The following is a 19,740-nucleotide window of genomic DNA, read 5'->3' on the forward strand; positions in this document are numbered from 1 at the left end:
ATCCGTAACCCCTCGTCCAAAACATCACACCTATGCTCATGCGCCACTACCTGTAATACATAAAACTGAGTGGGTCAGGCTTGGGAGCCTGGTGAGCACATAGGGTTTTCAACCCACAATAAATAAGTTTATTAATTTCATCAATCAACAATAACCCGATTACCCGTTCCCGTTATCCTCACTTTACGTCCCTAAACACCTATCATAAGGGACCTAGCCTAAGGATCATCATCGGGACGGACACTACTGCTAAGGGGATTCCTTAGCAATAAATGTCCTAAAGGCAACCATGTGGGGGATGGAGTACACCGGTGAACACATCGTTCACAAACACCTACAGGTTGCGAGCCTGCTAGTGTTCCACTGGACTGTCTAGAAGAGTCCGTGGTCGTCATCCATACTCCGCTAGATGACAGAAACAACAACATCAACATCGAGGCCTCTCATTATTTTATCACACATCACCTATTGCATCTACCCATGTTTTACCCCAACATTTTCGTAGATATAAAATACATATACAGTTTAAATCATTGAAAACATGTATAACAACGTTCATCTCACATAGATAGCAAGTATTCAGATAATATGCACACATAGCACGTAATTTATATAAAATACTTCATATCTATGTGTAAGCTGAAAGTAACTATGCACTCACTTGATTAGGTGGTGACTCAGCACTCGGACAGCGCTTCGATACTCTCAAAACGATATTCCTTCGATAAAACCTAGTATCGGTACCACTAGGGTTTAGTTTAACGATAACCGTGACAAATTAATTAGTCCGAGTATTATTAAGTGTTAATAATACTCATAATAATAGCCCAAGTACTTATTATAAGTTCCTAATAACGTTACTATATTAAAACATAAGCTAAACTATAGTTAGGGTAGGTATAGCTCACTTACAGCGGGTTTTCTCGAAAACCGGGCTTCGCTGGAGCAGCGTTCCCGAGCCGAAAGGCTCTTTTCTTGGAACTCCGGGAGCCTCGGGGCTTCCTTCGGGTGCTAGGGGGTTTACCTAGGCTTTAGGGGGGTTAGGATAGGCTAGAGAGAGAGTGTAGAGAGAGAAAGAAAGTTGGAGAGGTGTGAAGAGAAGTGAATGCCCGGCACCTCTATTTATAGGGGTGCTGACTGGTCTACTCGCCGAGTAGGGGGGACCTACTCGCCGAGTTGGTCCATGTGGTGGCCTTCTGGTGGTGCCACGTGTCCAATTCTGGTGGTGCCACGTCACCCCCTATCGCGTGTCAGCCTTCGAACTTAGAAAAATCATAACTCTCGCATACGAGCTCCGTTTTCGACGTTCTTTATATCCACACGTAGGTAAAATCAAGATCTACAACTTTCATTTAGACTCCGTCGGCTAATTCTCGACCGATCTCAAATTTAACAGTAGGAGGCCTTTAGACTGTTAAATGACCGCGAAGAATTCGTAACTCCTTCATGCGAACTCCGTTTTCGTCCATCTTTTTGCCGTTGAGTTCCTATTAATGAGATCTTCAACTCTCATTTAGGTCGCGTAAGCCAAAAACCACTCGAACTAAAATTCGAGTTTCGGGTTGTACACTGCTATTCCGAAACTTCGAAAAATCATAACTTCTTCATACGAAGTCAGATTTGGGCGTTCTTTTTATCGACGTTCTTAGTTTAACATATTCTACGACTTTCGTTTAGATTGCTAAGGCTAAATCTCACTCTATCGTAAATTCACTATTTACGCTTCCCGGTGCCGTGCCGGTTTTGCTGTAAAACTTCGACGGGCCATAACTTCTTCGTTATAACTCGGATTTCGGCGTTCTTTATATGTACGGAAACCTTGAGACATAGTCTACAACTTTATGTAGAGATATCGGGCTTATCTCACACTTTAATTTTGACGCTTATTTTTATTATTTATTAATTATACATTTATAATTAAATTATAAGCACATAAATACACATAATTCACATAATACTCAAATATTTCATCTTTATTACTTCAAAAGAGTTACAAGAGTTGACCTAGACTATTACATTGACAAAAATGCTTAGCCCTGAAACCCGGGCGTTACATATTAGGACTCAAATTTGTGGTTTGGACTTCTAGACTTAATCATTAAGAGCTTAATGAAGAGTTTGGCTTGATGGATGAGTATGTTGGGCGTACAAGTCTGTACGCACAGCGTACAAGCTAAATAGCGTGTACGCTTAGCATATAGCTGAGAACGCCCTGCATACTCAGCAGGATTGGACTTTGATGTTGGGCTTCGGTTTGGGCCATCTTTTGGGCTTAGTTGGCTTGGGCTCTGTTGGGACATCAGTTTTGGCCTAATAACTATTTTGAGAAGGCCTACAATGGGATTGGGCCCAATTTGGATTATTGGGCTATGAATTGGGCCTTAGGTGGCTAATTTTTGTATTTGGTCCTTTTTAGATTATTTGGTTTGGGCTTAAGTCTTAGCCCAAACTAGGTAAGGGGTAAATTGGTCGTTTACCCTAGTATTGGTCTGATGGTTTGGACGGGAATCCAATTATTAATTGAATGTTATTTGATATTGATAGCTCCGGGATCCGTCAGCCAGCAGCCAGGGATTATCTATGAGATTCGGCAGTGCGAGGTGAGTTTTCCTCACCATACTTGCGGGTCGAAGGCACCAATGTTGGCCCATTGGATTGATATTCGATTATGCATGTTATTGTACTTTAGTGATCTTTTAGATCAGTGTCCTGGTATATAGGATGATGGTATACTTTAGTGATCTATTAGATCTATTTGACTGGCTGTAGATTGTTATATGATTATTTGTTATATGTGCACATGTTTGGTCGGTGGCTGAGGCTTCACTGCTTTGTGCGTAAGCCAATAGGTCGGGGCATTCTAATCCAATGGTTGAGGTCCTAGGGTATTCCAACCCAATGGTTGATTGGACTTATAGTATGTTGGCATTCCAACCCGATGGTTGAGGGCATGGGGTATTTCCAACCCAATGGTTGATTCGACCCATAGTATGTTGACATTCCAACCCGATGGTTGAGGGCCAGGGTATTCCAACCCGATGATTAATTAAACACATAATATGTTGGCATTCTAACCCGATGGTTGAGGGCATGAGGTATTCTAACCCGATGGTTGATTGGACTCATAGTATGTTGTTATTGTTGTTGTTATCTGTTGTGTGGCGGTATTTTGGGGGAACTCACTAAGTTGTGTGCTTACAGTTCAGTTTATTGTTTCAAATACTTCAGAGGACCGTGGCAAGGCGAAGGCGTGACCGTACACATCCTTGGTTTTACGGCTGAATGGATCTTGGGAGACTCTGATTTTAAATAATGTTTTGGAAATACTAATTTTGTAAACACTTTTATTAGTAAAGTGTCGTTTTGAAAAGTTTAAATTTCTTGAAATTTTTGGGATGTTACATATGGTTATCATTCTTATACATATTACTATTTTTCTTCTTGTTTGTGTTTCGTTTTTCTGATATTATTTTGATTATCATTTTTATGGAAGATATAATTTTTAAATGTAGATTAGTTTCAATATAAAAGAGTATTAATATCATCATTATGTAAAAAGGGAAGCAAAGATGCTTATAAATCAAAAAATGGCAAAATAAAGTGAAATTTTGAAGTTTTTATCAACTACATGGATTTAATCAAAACAAATACCCAAAATATATTTTTTTGGTTCTTTTGATTATCATTACCTACAACAAAGATTAAGCAGAGAGAGAGGAGAGTCAAAGAGGAAACTTGTTGTGCTCAATTATATTGGCTTCCATGGATAAAAATAGAAGAAAGTAATTGCATCATACATAAATCAAGGTATTTGTGTTCTGTTTTTTTTTTCTTTCTGATTTTGACCCAGTTTTGTAGGTTTTGGACCATTTTTTGTTTCATTATTAATTACATTTGATGATTTAAATTTAAAATTGGCTAAAGTTTAACTGATTCGTTGTTAGGTGGTTTTACCGGAGATAATAGTTTAATCTAAAAAGAATGTTCGACTGTGTTTGTTTAATCACTTATGATTATAAATATGGTTTTATATATGATTAGAATCCACCGATAATAATCATTTGTGATTATAACTATTTGCAGCATACATGATTAGAATACTCGATTGTAACTATTGGCAACATAAATGATTAGAATACCTGTTCTAATCATTTATGATTATAACACCACATGCTTTTTATAATAATCATTCATTTTTATGTTTTTTTTATATTTTTATTGTATTACAGGTTATTGTCATTTTATAGATATTGATCAAAGAAAAAAGAATGATGTATTTTTTAAGGTGGCACTACTACTCGTTATATAAGCTCACGAGCCATTTGATTGAAATAGAAGAATAGGGTTGCCACCGATTCAATAAAATGTTTGACATGTGGATGAATTTTGCAATTTTTCCTTTTGAAGTGGTTTAATTATTATTGAGTATAATTATATATAAATATATGAAACTAGTCTTGACATATTCATTTATGAATATAACTATATAAATATATAACCTCAATATTTGGAAAATTTATTTATGAATATAACAATGTTTAATAATGAATAATTAATGTGTTGAATTTTTTATTTATTAGTATATTCATGTATGATCGGTAGTATAATTTCTATTCATTTAAATGAAAATTTTTATCACTAAATTGTGTTTTATTTATTTAGATTACAACCATATATTTGTATAATTACAAATGAGTTTTATTACTAAATTGTGTTTTATTTATTTAGATTACAACCATATATTTTTATAATTAAAAATGAGTTTTATTCCTATACGATTATAAATATTTAGATGAATGATAGATTAAAAAAAGATTGACTTTTTTTATTTGACAGAAAAATTAATAAAAAATATTTTTTATCATCCATTAATTAAAAAAATATCGGTAATCCCACATTAATTATTATCGGTAATCCCACATTTTAGGTAACTATAATTATTATCGCTAAATTTTAGGAAATTAAGATTTGAAAAAGTTGATTTAATTTAAATTAAATAATTAAATACATAATTACAAATATACCATTATAAAATGATTTGTCCAGAAGTGCTCTCGCGTTCTCAACCTTTTTGGTGTTCTCATTTAATCATTTTCACATATATATATATATATATATATATATATATATATATATATATATATATATATATATATATATATATATAGGGAAGGGTTATATGGAAAATAAACAATTAGGGCAACACATGTTGGAACCAATGAAAGTGTGACAACACATCACTTTGGAATAACTACATAAATAACTTCCATAATACATTGTTTATGAAAAAAGAAATGGACACGTGTCACTTGATCATTGGTTCCAGCATATGTTGCCCTAATTGTTTATTTTCCATTGAACCTACTTCTATATATATATATATATATATATATATATATATATATATATGTGTGTGTGTGTGTGTGTGTGTGTGTGTGTGTGTGTGTGTGATCTTCATCTAGCTTCCTTGGATGCTCATGCTACATTTGATGTAAGTGTGTTTGTGCTTCACTTGAAACTGGAGAGTGAAGAAGGGAGAGAACGAAAGAAGTGTAGATGGGATTCAGTATTAAAGGGTTAATGAATGTTGTGTTGCCATTTTGATGTATCTGATAGAGATATACAACAAGCTAAGTTGGACAAGAAATTAATAGGTAATGTGACCGTAGTAACTAGAAACATAGCTTGTTGTCAGCGGGTTGGTCGGAGCTCTCCGTCGGCGGACATCTTTGTGGTTATTCCTTGATTCTATGTAGAAGATGAAGAAGGACGCTTATGTGATCATACGTCGTCAGACCACCAAAAGCTTGGTGTCGGCTAGAGACGGGAGTTGCATCGGAGGATGAGCATTGTCGGCCTTTGGAGTTGGATGTTGACGTACCTGTCTAGTGTGCGATGCATGGAGGTATCCTTTTGACCTAATGGATCCTATCACTTGTTAGTTTTGGGCTTTAGATTGTTGGGCTAATTGTATGGATTAAATCATTGTCTATGGGATGATGTGTTTTTTTTAACAATTGGACTTCAAGATGGTAGGCTTATTATATATGGATAAAATATATATTGGGTTAAACGTACTATGGAGTAATTAAATCTTAATACATGATTAATAAGATGGAAAATATTTGTGAAAATATATTTTGGTTTAATTAATTATAAGATGAGTTTATGGACTAATTATGTTGTATGGATTAAGGCTATAGTAGTTCGATAACTATTGGGTAATATTAGATAACGACACATAAATATTATTATTTAACGAGTTGGTTAATTATAAGTATTTTGATTTATTTAAAGGCTAGACTATTTTGCTGGTTTAGAGGACATATGCTTAACCTAGTAAGTGAAACACATAATTAAGGGCGATCTAATTGTTATAACAATAATAAAAGTGAATAAGAAGTATATTATAGTGTATTATTAAGTAATGCTTGAAATTTAGGCTAAATAATGATTAGTTATATAATTGTAGGTGTTCAAGGAGCTGTGTAATCTCTCTTAGCCGCTTCAGTGATTTTATGTTGTGTTTTCCAGCTTCAGTGAGTTCTCATGAACTTACTTATTATATGGACTATGTGATTATGTTATGTGAAACCACGAAAAGACTCTTAAGTGAGGGAAGTGGTTATGGATTGGACAACTGGAGAAAAGCCTCACATTAGTCTGGGTGGCCATGTACGGATGGTCGACCACGCGAAGCCTCTTTAAGGAAGGTGGTATATGTAGGGCAACTAGAGAAAAGACTCTCAAGGGAGGGAATCTAGTTGTGACTAATGATCAGAATGATAGAATCCAAATGTGTATAATCATATATAATAGCATGTAAGTAATATGTGACTTATTACTTAAAGTTTATGTGATATTTTATGTATTACATATGATCTGTTTAATAGGTGAGTGTTGTGATTACTCATTAAGCTTACAGTTGCTACTTTATGTTTTTAGTTGCAGTTCCTTCGGGTTCAAAGGGCAAGGAACTGGCATGTTTGGGATATTTGAATATTCTCGGAGGGGCATGACATCTAGTTTATCTACTATATGTTATGATATGGTTTTCGAAACAAGACCCAACTTTCGTATTTTGCTATTATTTACATTGATGTAACGTGAAAAGATAATTCTGAGATTTATTAATAATAATAATGAATTAAACCTTTTAATATGAAGAAGAAACTATAAAAGAAGACGATATGAAAGATGATAAGGAAGAGGACAATAAGATCAATACACAATAGAATGAATAGCAAGTGAGAGTTAAAGGGAGGAATGAGAGAGGTGACATGTCTGGAATTAGAATTAGGAAATGATCGAGAAGGATTATGAACAAGAAACTATCTAAGACAGTTGAGGGTAAGAATGGGGAAGGAGGAAGTGTTGCAAAACCAATGGATTTATATTAGGATTTTAATCAGTTGTGTTATGTATGGATTTATGAATGTTTTCTTTAAAAATGAGTGCTAATCTTGTCTTTCTTGTATGTTATGGTTTTATACATTCTAAGTTTGAACTTTTTCATGTTTTGTTTTGATTTATGTTATAATAAATGTGGTTTATGGATTTATTTATGTTCTTTTTGGATTTGTGCATAACATGGACATTATAAAAACAATTGGAATACATTTACCAATATAAAATATATGGTGAGTAGTACATGTCAGTGGATTGTCAAACATAAAGACCATTCTACCCTTGGTCTATGTGCGCATACAATTAAATATGTTTGCAAAAGTGTACTTTACCCGTTATACAAAGGCTTCACAATCACATATTTTATACTGTCATTTTCACAGGTTATATTCTCTATTTCATACACTTATATAAACTTTATACAATCTCAAATTCAGTCAGCAACATTTCATAATGTTGCTATATTATGATGGAGTTATAATGTTATATGTATGATTTGCACTTGCATGAGAATATGACTTGAATATCACATTTTATTGATGTTCAAGACATAAGTAAGAGAAATTTTCTTTATCATCAACATCAAAAACAACAAATCAAGATCACCAAAACATCACATACAACAACCCAACATGTAACCATAATAAACATAGTTTTTCATTAGTTAAGGTGGGAAAGTTTTCTACAAAAAAGTGTACAAAAATGTCTCCTTTAATGCAGATCTTTGTCAACATCATTATCGGGTTTTATATACCTTCATAATGAACAAAAGTGTTCATGCTACCAAATTAATACAAAAAAGTTGCTTGATAACAACCATCCCCCCTCCTCCCCCCCCCCCCCCCCCCCCCCCAAACAGACCCTACTATTTTCACATATTCATGGCCATGAGGACAGTGAAAATAGTAAACAAACCAACTGAGAAACACCATTTCATCGCTTTCTCCTTCTGCTGGTCATCACGAAGTTCAACTTGCAAACCCATATTCTCGCATCTTATAATTATGTAGTTTGGACCCATTTCTTCCTTCGGTTTGTACACTTCAGGCTGCATCTAGACGATTATCGCCTCACATACACATAATGGAATAAAAGGATCATCCATGAGCATCCCTATTGAGTACACCGTTTAAATACTTCAAAAATAATGAAGGCCCCATTAGATGAGTAGTTCTAAGATTATGGAATAGTGTTTTTATTCTAAAATTGGTTGAAAGTTTTGGTAAGCTAACCCTTTTATTGCATCATTTATACTAGGTACCATAAGCAAACGCTCGGCACGATGGTCGGTCGAGTCACCATGACACGAGAGATACACATCAACTTTGAAACGTTTGATGCTTCTAATTTCTTTCCAATATGACAGGGAAAACTATTAAAATATATTAGTTACCCGATAAGAAGATAAAACTTGAATTTATGTCATTAAAATATTAAAAATAAATAACACTTTAAAACAAAAAATAATAGTTGGCTGAGCTATAATAATATTAACACTGTAATATATTAAAATTGTTTTTCTAAACATGAAAAAAAAAATTGTAGTAAGAATTGTCAAAAAATAATCATACTCTATGAGATCTGAGAGTTGAATGTGTAAGAGACACAAAGTCCAAGGAGCAAAGTGTAATATGCCAAAAGCTTTTTCATTTTTCAAGGCAGTATTCCCCAATCTCAAAGCGCCAACGCCTTAAACGATTGTACAGTTTACATCAAAAGTTGTAAAATCATTTGTTTTTGAAGAATTCATACCCAATAAACACGAATAAAGTAACGAATCAGGGTCCGGTCTAAATTGAAGCTGGATAGATTTGAGCGGCGGAAGGTCGCAATATATAACACCGACAACAGTTGTTCTCCACTATTTTTCGCTTCGATCCAGATCTGATCCGTAACGCACACCGGTGAGTGGTTTCTATCTATACACTTCACTGTTCCTGTTGGATTTTTGCTTTTTGCGATTGCGTTTTCTCAGAATTGTAGCGAAATCCGGTTTTCATACGACTGTTGGTACTCAATTCGATCACTAGCTTCAAATTCATGGCGGATCTGTACTTCCGTGTGTGTTAGAGCAAATGTTCGCCATTAATTGTTGATTTATTCGTTTTTTTTAAGATGTATGGTGCTGATTTAATTAGGGAATTCGTCATTTGATGCTGTAAATGTATCGGCGACTGAATCTGTAAATCGTTCTTCTTTTTAAAGAAGAAATATCGAATTTATTGTTTGATATCTCGGAATTGAGTATTGTCCTGATGATTTTCTGTTCTTGTTGTCAGAGATCATGGGCCGTGGTGTCAGTAGTGGCGGAGGACAGAGTTCACTCGACTACCTGTTCGGAAGCGGAGAGCCAAAGCCCACCACAGCCAGGACAGAACCGGTGGATGCAGCTCCGGTGAACCATGTTCATGTTGCCGCCGCCACCAATGAGCCACCTCCGAAGCCTACAGCCACCGTGCCTCAGCCAGATATCACAAAACAGATTCCGGCAGGGATTCAGGGTAGCCAGAAAAACAACTATTTCCGAGCTGAAGGACAGAACACTGGAAACTTTCTTACGGTATTATATGATTCAATCACTCATTCGTCATTCCATATTCTTTTTTCACAATTCTTGTTCATCTTTTTTATGTTTTTGAAATGTTAGGATCGACCTTCAACCAAGGTTCATGCAGCACCAGGTGGTGGATCTTCTTTGGGATACCTGTTTGGTGATGGTAGCAATGGCAAATGACATACCAATTACCACCATTGATTCTTAGAAGATAAGAGGTAAGAAGTGTGGTTTGATGTCAATGTAGACCTTAGTTATGGTTAAACCAAATCCTGCTTTCCATTTCTTGGTACTTGTTGACTTCAGATTTGTAATATATTTCTCCATCATTCCAATCTTCTTCTCTCTTGTTCTTTGGTTTCATTTGCATTTTGAAATTTATGTTTGTTTAGTTTATTTAGTTCTGTTTGATTGATTATTTTTTTGCCTATGAGGACACATGTTTGCCATGAGTGTCAAGGACAAAAATTGCGCATCCATGGAGATTACCATGGAGTCCTTGATTCGAGGAAGAATGTGGCAACATGCTAATCTGAGGCCTTTTTTTTTTAAATATAATGTTGAGGGATGAATTAATTTGGAAAGCTTGTGCTTAGAGATTGGAGCATGAATGTTTATATCATCTAAAGGTTGAAAGTCGTCTCTTCATATTTGAATGTTCATTAATATTACAAGGCTTGTGTATGTGAGTGAAAATTTTGACATATCAAGAAACTCAAACTTGACTTCGAATGCACTCATGAATCCAAAGGGACAAATGGTTTGTAATATTGGCAAATGAACTCTATGTGTAGCATTGTATTAGGGAAAACCAATTTTCTAAACATTTTTATTTATACATGAGTTTACATCATTTAAGTTGGTCAATGATCACACTAAATAAGTTCATGAATATCACTGTGATTTTAGTGTCATGAAAACTTTGGGCTAAAACAGTTGGATTGCTTCTAATATGGTAACATGAGAAACAATTCCATCACGCTTCTTGAGGTCCATAATCCTTCTAAAATGTCTTAAATCTAGTTGTATATTTTTTTTATCGATAAACTGGTTAAAATGGTTTTAGCAATAGTAAATATGTTGGTTAAAACTGATTTTGGAAAAGCATGAAATTGTTATAAGATTGTTTTTAACAAAATGTATGTAACATAAATCAAAATGTCAAATAATCTTAAAAAAATGTTCCAAAACTACTTATAACATTTTAACAATTAACGGAAAATTTCATGTCCTTAAAGTAAATATCCAAATAAGTAGTTTAAGTTTATTATCAACTAGTTGTGAGACCTGTATGTTATACGGATTGGATAAAACAAAAAAAATTAAATATAAAGGTTTAAATAAAAATTTATTTAAATTTAAAAATTAAAATTTAAAATTTGAATTTAAAATGAAACATATTTAATAATATGAGTTGTAATATTGTAATTTAATTATTATTTTCAAATAAGGCAATTAATAATTGAGGTTTAAATATGATGTGTTAATTAAAAAAAGATAAACAATGAGAAAATGACACATGGAAAAAATATTTATTCAAAAATACCAAAAAATGATATGTGTCCAAGTTAATGAGAGAGTGACATGTGGTAAAATTATTTTCATTTATAAGGAAGAATTAAAAAGGAGGATTAAAATTGTAAATTTACCCTCATATGATGGGCCGTAGGATGGCTTAGCGTGAGCTGTCCAAAGCGTGTGGTTTACTCTTTACCATTCCATTCCACACCAAGGAATTTCTTGGAGATCATGGTGGTTGGTGTATTCTCCTCACTATGGTCACATAGTTTGATAATGGTTGAGTTGAACTAATAAATATGTGTGGTATGGTTGTTTCTTGATTTATGTCAAACTGAAAGAACATGAATCCCAAGCACATATCTAATAACTTCAATTATACGGTATAACGAGTAAAATAAAAAATCGAAGTGCAGAAATTTGGATCTTAGATCATCTGGTATACCATGGACGAATCACTTCGTGGTCTAATTGCCTACAGACAACAGCCGTGCACACTAGCCCGGCCGTTCGTGGTTTATCGTTGTCTTGGTGTATCGTGGTGGGGAGGACAAGATGAAACAACCAATAGGATTTTGCTTCATATTTGACTAGGCATGTAGCCGTTGAACTACTAATTTTAAAAAACAAACAAATTTTACTTATAAAAACCACACTATACATCTATATTTCTTATACCATTCTTTTATTTCTAGTGTTATTTATCATTTTGGAGGGAAATTTGATCGATATGTCCACATTCAAGAAACCCAGGTGGAGATGTTAAGTCGGGTGAAGCAAAAAATGATAGAAGCGCAAATATCATTCCAAGAGACGCAAACCGATATGGAAATTTTAAAGATGAAAGCGGACGATCTTGACGGCGAAAATTTGAAGATTTTTTCGCGATGAAAAAGTCCGTTCGAGCCCGATATAAGAATAGAGTAGTTTTTTAGTTATGTTTGGTATTTTTAGGTGTTTTATTTTTATTGTTATTTTTATTTTTTATTTTAGGTAATGTAATTTTTTTAATGTAATGTGGTATTTTAGTTTAATGAAAAACTAGCATTAAAAAAATATGTTTTTTTATGTATTTTTGAATTAAATTTAATTAAAAAATAAGATGAAATGATGTATTTAGTGGTAGGTATCACATTGTTAGTAGTAAAGAATGTAGTGATTATGTGACACCCACCACTATAATGATTAGTGGTAAATATAATAAATGGTCTTACATGTTATCATTAGGTGTTGTTTGTTTTGGAAGTGGTTAAATGTCTTTTGTCTTTTTCCAAGTTTGCGGAAGAAGACGTGCACTTGCGAAACGTCTACCCGCCAGAAGGAAAAAGTGCTCAAAAAGTAGTTTTGTAGAAAAACAAACGAGGCCTTAGTCTTCAGAGTTGAAAATGAAAAACTAGTATTAAAAAAAATTATACATTTTTTTTAATTTATATTTGAATTAAATTTAATTAAAAAATGAGATGTAATGATGTGTTTAGTGGTAAGTATCTCATGGTTAGTTTAATGTGGTATTTTAATGTAATGTGGTATTTTAGTTTAATGAAAAACTAATATTAAAAAAATTATATATTTTTTTTTATGTATTTATGAATTAAATTTAATTAAAAAATGAGATGAAATATGGTATTTTAGTTTAATGAAAAACTAGTATTAAAAAATTATATTTTTATGCTTTTTTTAATTAAATGTAATTAAAAAATAAGATGAATTGATGTGTTTAGTGGTAGATATCTTATGGTTAATAGTAAGGAATACAGTGATAATGTAACACCCACCATTATAATAACTAATGAATATAACAAATGATCTTACGTGTTATCATTTTATAGTTGAAAATGAAATATTCAATGTTATTTTTCTATGTCTTGGAACTTGGGCATATTCTTTAATGAACTCTTAATTCACCAAATATTCCAACGATTCTCGAATCACTTTGAATTAACCTACAAATCAACCATATGGGGTAATCCATTTTTCACATTTTAATGATGATCTTTTGGTGTGAATGAATCTTCAAAGCTCGTACACTCATTTACAATACTTTGGACTCACATGATGGTGCATCATATCCATGTGCCCATTCTAAAGGAAATCAACAATATAAACGCTAGAGATGCTTGACTTTGATGTAGATATAAAAAGGGCAAATCTTTTTCCAGAAATTGCTCAAACAAAATTTGTCTCGATTCATGATATATATATATATTTAACTCATTAACGGTTTATGTGTTTGTGTACTCCTACTTATGTAATTATTTTAGCCTTGTCATATGCTCCAAATGGAGTTTATATAAGTGATATACTTATGTAATTAGTTTAGTAAAATAAGCACACATGCATTTTACAAATTAACACAAAAAAACTCAAGACACTGAAAATTTTACATAAATCAAAATCAATATCCATAAGGAAGTCGCAAAATGGCATAGACTCACCATGTTTCATTGGAATCCAATTTTATAACCCGTAAGTTACATTGAGAAGAAGGAAAAAAAATCGACTCATGTTCATAACATTTTTGGTAAAAGGTACGACAGCTAAATAAAAGAATTAAGGCTTAATACTAATAGGCGATGTTGTGACAAGAGAGTAAAAGACTAAACTGCCCTTCCTACTACATTGTTTTGTTGATGTTATGATGCTAGCTTTACTCCATTTGTAACAATGATGGAATAGAATTAGTGACTCGACTTTCGTGTTTGTTTATTTACTGATAACATCAATCACTCTTTACCAATTGAACTCCAGCAATCACCTACAAATCAGAAGATTTTTCATTAAACCCATTGCTTATTAAATGCGTAATATGGTTACAAAAAATGATAACCTTTGGTATTATATATTTTTTCCAAAAAATATGTAGACCTTAAAAATAAAAAAAATCAACACCATTCAACTCAAAAATGATAAGCTTTGGAAACATTTTTATAGCTTTTGACTGCAAGTTACATAAAAAATTAATACTATTATCTAAAAACTAGCAATAGTAATTGTTGTGAAAAGTCTAAACTAACCTTACCTTATATAAACAAGACTTGATGAATTTGTGGATGTGAAGAAATGAAGAATCTTTCATACTTCATACTTCTTGTGTTGGAGCCAACACACCATGTTCTTCACCAGTCAAAGCTTCAGATTCACCATCTTCAAAAAAATTCAACCATCATTATAAAATTATAAAATTATAAAATTATAAAATTATAAAATTATAAAATTGTAAAGTACCATGACCATGGTTAGGATTTGGAATTGAATTGGCAGTGTCTTCAGCTGCTGTTGATGGATTCAATTTGTTAACTTCTAAAGACGATTTTACCCCTCCTGAAACCTGTATATTAGTTTGCACAAAACAAGATCATATCTCTTATCTCATACATACACTTTGAGTAATTAATTTATTACATTAAACATACAAAATAAAGAATTTGATTATCAGAATTACAAAAATAACCTCATGAGGTGGAGAAGCATTAGAAGCTGCTGGTGTCTTCATATCAGAAGCAGCAGAAGTTGCACCTGGTGTATGATGTTGTTCAGGTTCAGGACTCTTTGTGGTATCCATCATCACATGCTCAAATCCCTTTTTTCCACTCTCAACTGCAACTCTTTTCCTAAAAAAAAAAAATCAAATTTGATTATTAAGTCATTTTTATAGGTTTATTAAAGAGATTTTCAACCTTCTTAAATCATCAGCAGCTGTTTTCTTGATGTTGTTTGAGAATAAAACTCCACGCAGAGGCTTCCCATCTATAACTGTCTCAATTGTATAACAATTTGTAATGTTTTTTGTTACTTTTGCTTGAAATGTTCTCTTCCCATTTGGATTATGATACTCATTCACATACACATTCTGTCTATCTACAAATCAAAAAAAGTCAAAAGGTCAACAGATAATCTAGAAAAAGTCAAAATGAAAAAAAAAAAAAAAAACTCATACTTGGTGGAAATTGGATATGACTTGGCATTGCCATTGGTTTATCAGTCTCCAGGGTAAGCATTGGTGGAGTATCAGTATCACAAACTGGAGTCAAAGTCAAACCTTGTTGTTCTTGACTTTTCAATCTCAACTGTTTTCTTAAAGATAACTTCTCCAGTTTTCTTTCATCTCTTTCATTTTCAGTTACAATCCCTAAAATCAAAATCAATAATGTAAGGTGATTGATTCATTGTGAAATTCACTTCAAGGATTGATTAAAATTAAACCTGTGAATAAGTAGAACATGTCATCAAGTGCTTCAAGTTTCTTATTGCATCCACCTATGAATATAAGAACACCTCCATGTTGTGGATGCAAAGAGCTTCCAGCCATTGAAAATCTTGCAGAAGGTCCTTCTCCTATTGTCATAACTTTAGTCCATGTAAAAGTTTCTGCATAAATAATATCAACATCAAGAAATAACATATCATTAAAAAATAAAAACTTTATACTTGTATTACATTACAATTTACAATTTACAATTTACATACCAAGATCAAACATGTATAAGTCATTATACAGATCTTCAGCATCAGTAAAACCTCCAAACACAAACAAATTCTTGCCTAATGCAATCGTTGTATGCCCAGCTCTAGGTGGCAAAAGCTCACCATTGGTCACTAATTTTGTCCAAGTAAGTGTATCTATGAACAAGAATGGAGAAATTAGGTCATGACATTAAGAAATTGGTAGAAAAAAGTCAAAATTGAAACCTGCATCAAGCATATGGACATCAGACATGTAATAGTTCTGTGTATCTTCTCCACCAATCACAATGATTTTGTTTTTCCATGAGACACAAGTATGGCTATTACGTTTGGCTGGTGGAATTCCAGTGGTTGCCACTCGCTTCCATAGCATTGTCTCTGAAGACAAGGGATAGAATTGTCATTTTACAATTTAGATTACAACATTGAATTGAAATGGAAACAGAAACACTAGTCATCTACTCACCTGTGTTCAGTATGTATAAATCATCAAAATATTCTTCAACAGGAGTGTCAAAAGACTTCCCACATCCACCAAAAATGAAGAGTCTTTTGCCAATGAGTGCAGCACTGTGGCCTTCTCGTGCTTCTGGGCCTTCCCCTTTTACATATGGTGCCATCCATGTGTTTGTGGCTGATGATATTTGATATTTAATATCATATCATCAAACTATATTTGAGATTTTGATTCATGTAAATGTAGGAAAAAGAAAGCATAGACAACTCACAGGTGTCCAAAATGTGTAAATCCTTAAGAGGAATGTTCCCATCTGTGCCACCAAATACAAACAGCTTATCACCTACAGTGGTGCAGCTGTGGCTATCTCTGGGAACAGGTAGCGTGCCTTGCATTTCAGGTTCACTCCAAGTCCTTGTAGCTTAACATAGAAAGAAGAAGAAGAAGAAGAAGAAGAAGAAGAATCGAACCATGTCAATAATCAATTAACCACAGTTTCAGTAAACAGTTCCCTTTGGCAATTTACTAAAAGTAAATTCATTTTCACTTCGAGAAACAAAAGTTCTTTGTCGTTTTAAAGCAGCAGATTCACTCGATTGATAACTTAAATCGCAATAATAAATCGTCAGTATCTTAAATTCGTACAAGAATATTGCGCTTATGAGGTTCTCTATATAATCTGAAATACACCCGCTCTTCACCACGAACAGGGCACCAAAACCCTAAAGTAAGGACGTTTCATTTCTAACAGATATGGATACCAGAAAAACATTCATAACCCGTAAATTTCACTTAAATCGATAATATCAAGAACAGAAGTGTCGAAAAGAAAACCTACTGGTGTCATAGACGTGAACTTTGTTAGTCTGAGCGTTGTCTTCGCCGTAACCACCGACGATGTAGAGCAGCTGACCACCACGAACCGCGTTGCACGTGTGGCCCCATCTCTTCCCTGGCCCTCCTCTTTGTATCTCCAATTTCTCCCACCTCATCATCTTCTTTGTAACCAATCGCAGCAAAAATGTGCTAAAGTTTGAGTGAATTAGGGCTAACTGCAAAGGGTATTCAAGATTGAATTGGGATTATTGATTTTGAAGATGTTGTGATTTGGGTTTAAGGCTGTGGTATTTGTTGGGATATGTGAGATCGTTTTCATGCAGGGGAGTTACATACAAGTGTCTTCTTCCTTTTGATTTGAAAATAAATCGAAGTGAATTCCTTTGTGCGTGTTATTAAGTTATAAACAGAAAGAATTATGTTCTCCATTTTGAAATACGTAGTATTTTTTGTATCTATATATATAATAAGTTAGACATTTCGTTTATGTTGTGATACTCTTTACTAGAAAACCTAGGAGTACACCCTTGAAGGCAATCACCTAATCCACAATTATATACAATGTTAATAATGTAATATGCTAGAATTGTTGAATCTTCACCAAAGAAACCTAAAACTTCATATTTGAAGAAATGGGAATCCATTGCATCTAAAATTTGATGTCTAATTAAAATTGCATTGGTGACCCCAAAGTATTCAACCTCTGGAATAAACACCATATTGTTTGGTATACCAAGGTAAGAGATTACTAAACACAGAAAAACATAATTACTCGGATGTGGAATGTGTGTAGATGGGTATCCTCCCCAATCGACATCCAAGTATGCAACAAGCCCAGAGTAAAGGATCCATGTATATGTAAGTCATGACCAAGAGTACTATGACCATACTAAATGGGCTTCAAAGTGACAATGTAGGCATCATGAGGAGCATGTAACATCCTGTTTCCTGCCATTTATGAGCCATGGACCGAAAGTCGATTGTGTAAGGTTTTGGTCCTTAAGGAGGCAAAGTTAAGTCCTTGCGGAAGGAGTTAATGATAGTTAAGAGATTTTGCCATTGAATTGTGTTATGGTCTGAAGGGTAGAAAGAAAAAAGTCATAGGTCGGGTCCTTGCATGAAATATGAATTTTTATTCGAGAAGTTTTTAGTCCAAGATATTTAGATAATATTATAGATCTCTTCAACACCTTTCCATGGATATAAAGAATGCCGAAAATGGAGTTGGAACGAAGAAGTTACGACCGTTTGAAGTTAGGATGATTTTTGGGTTGGCCGCATACGCATGGCATACGGGGAGTACGCAGGGCATGATAAGGCATCCCTAGTACGTTGGGCATACCAGGAGTACGCAGGACATACGTGATCAATGCCCAAACCTTATTTTTGTGGTTTAAGCCCTATTTAAGCCCCTTAACTTCCCAAACCCATTCCAATTTCAGCCTCCAGCTCTCCAACACCCTCTCTTGAAACCCTAACCCTATATTGAGCCTTGTGAGCAAAAATAAGGTGCTTTTAAGTGCTTTGGAGTGTTCTTGGGGCACCTTAGAGAAGAAGTAACTCATTGAAGAAGTGTTGGTTGCATTGGAGCTTGTAAATCCAAACTTTGTTCACCTTGATCTTTCTTCTAGAGGTATAAAGTTTGAATCCTGATGATAAAATTGTTAGATCTGGCTAGTTTTGGGTGTTATGAGCTTTTGGTCACTTTAAGTGCATAAAGTTTGGATCTTGAAAGTCTGTGACCTTGTTATGGATAAAGTTGGAAATTTTCTCCATCTAACCATCATTTTGATTCAGATATGAACGTTGGAGACTTGGACTTTATGGATGAAGTTGAAAAAGGTGCCCTTTTGGGCCCTTTTGAGACTTAAAGACTAGATCTTGTTTGTTGGGACCATTGTAATGGATAAATTTGTAAACTTTATCCATTATGGAGCTATTATGAACCATAAAAATTTGATCGTGTCCCTTATAGAAGCTTCCATGCAAGAGTTGTGATGTCTTATTGGGTTAAGAACTTAGGTTTTTGGACATTAAGCACTTTATAACCATGCAAAGTCATAAAGTTGGAAACTTTCTGACTTAGGACATCATTTTGAGCTTGGATATGAGTTTTGGACGTAAGGCTTAATGAAATAAGCTCTTGATGGAGTTTTAGGTGTGGGCTGCATACGTTGGCCATACCTGGTGGTACGCTTCATGTACGCGGACAGCGCCCTGCTTTTGGTCAATATCATAGTATTCTGGGTGTACTCTCTTGGTATGCAGGGCGTACTCTGATGGGAAGAAATATTGGCTTTTGGACCTTGACTATTGACTTTGACTTTGACCAGGGTTGACCAAGTTTAACTTAAGGGTATTTTGGGTATTAGTTAAGCCTTGGTCTCTATCTGTTGAATAGGTAACATGTAGACTCGATATTCGGAGCAATGTATTGTTTAGCTATTCGTCAGACTGTGAGGTGAGTTTTTCTCACTGTGCTTGTGGGTCGAAGACACCAATG

General features: G+C 34.0%; 2 protein-coding genes across 3 annotated transcripts; one reads left to right on the forward strand and one right to left on the reverse strand.

The window, feature by feature from the left end:
- The first annotated feature begins 9,154 nt into the window (after positions 1-9,154).
- LOC145103196 (protein SPIRAL1-like 2) lies at positions 9,155-10,296 on the forward strand. The gene is made up of 3 exons (XM_079040760.1): positions 9,155-9,311; positions 9,687-9,967; positions 10,055-10,296. The coding sequence occupies exons 2-3, from the start codon at positions 9,692-9,694 to the stop codon at positions 10,139-10,141; spliced, it is 363 nt and encodes a 120-aa protein (XP_078896886.1). The 5' UTR covers positions 9,155-9,311; positions 9,687-9,691; the 3' UTR covers positions 10,142-10,296.
- A 3,596-nt stretch (positions 10,297-13,892) lies between these two features.
- LOC145103197 (Galactose oxidase/kelch repeat superfamily protein) lies at positions 13,893-17,637 on the reverse strand. Of its 2 annotated transcripts, none has more exons than XM_079040762.1 (12): positions 17,239-17,637; positions 16,672-16,821; positions 16,410-16,577; positions 16,169-16,321; positions 15,947-16,099; positions 15,683-15,847; positions 15,417-15,608; positions 15,157-15,337; positions 14,931-15,090; positions 14,705-14,807; positions 14,494-14,623; positions 13,893-14,234 (listed from the first exon to the last, which is right to left on the reverse strand). In XM_079040762.1, exons 1-11 carry the CDS (start codon positions 17,393-17,395, stop codon positions 14,559-14,561), a joined length of 1,647 nt encoding a protein of 548 aa, XP_078896888.1. In that variant the 5' UTR covers positions 17,396-17,637; the 3' UTR covers positions 13,893-14,234; positions 14,494-14,558. The 2 variants fall into 2 exon arrangements, with proteins under 2 accessions (XP_078896888.1, XP_078896887.1); XM_079040761.1 differs by having other exon boundaries at positions 14,499-14,623; positions 17,239-17,636.
- Between the last annotated feature and the right edge of the window lie 2,103 nt (positions 17,638-19,740).

Source organism: Lactuca serriola, chromosome 4 (genome assembly GCF_051521515.1).
Source record: "Lactuca serriola cultivar US96UC23 chromosome 4, Lser_US96UC23_V15, whole genome shotgun sequence".
Lineage (NCBI taxonomy): Eukaryota > Viridiplantae > Streptophyta > Magnoliopsida > Asterales > Asteraceae > Lactuca > Lactuca serriola.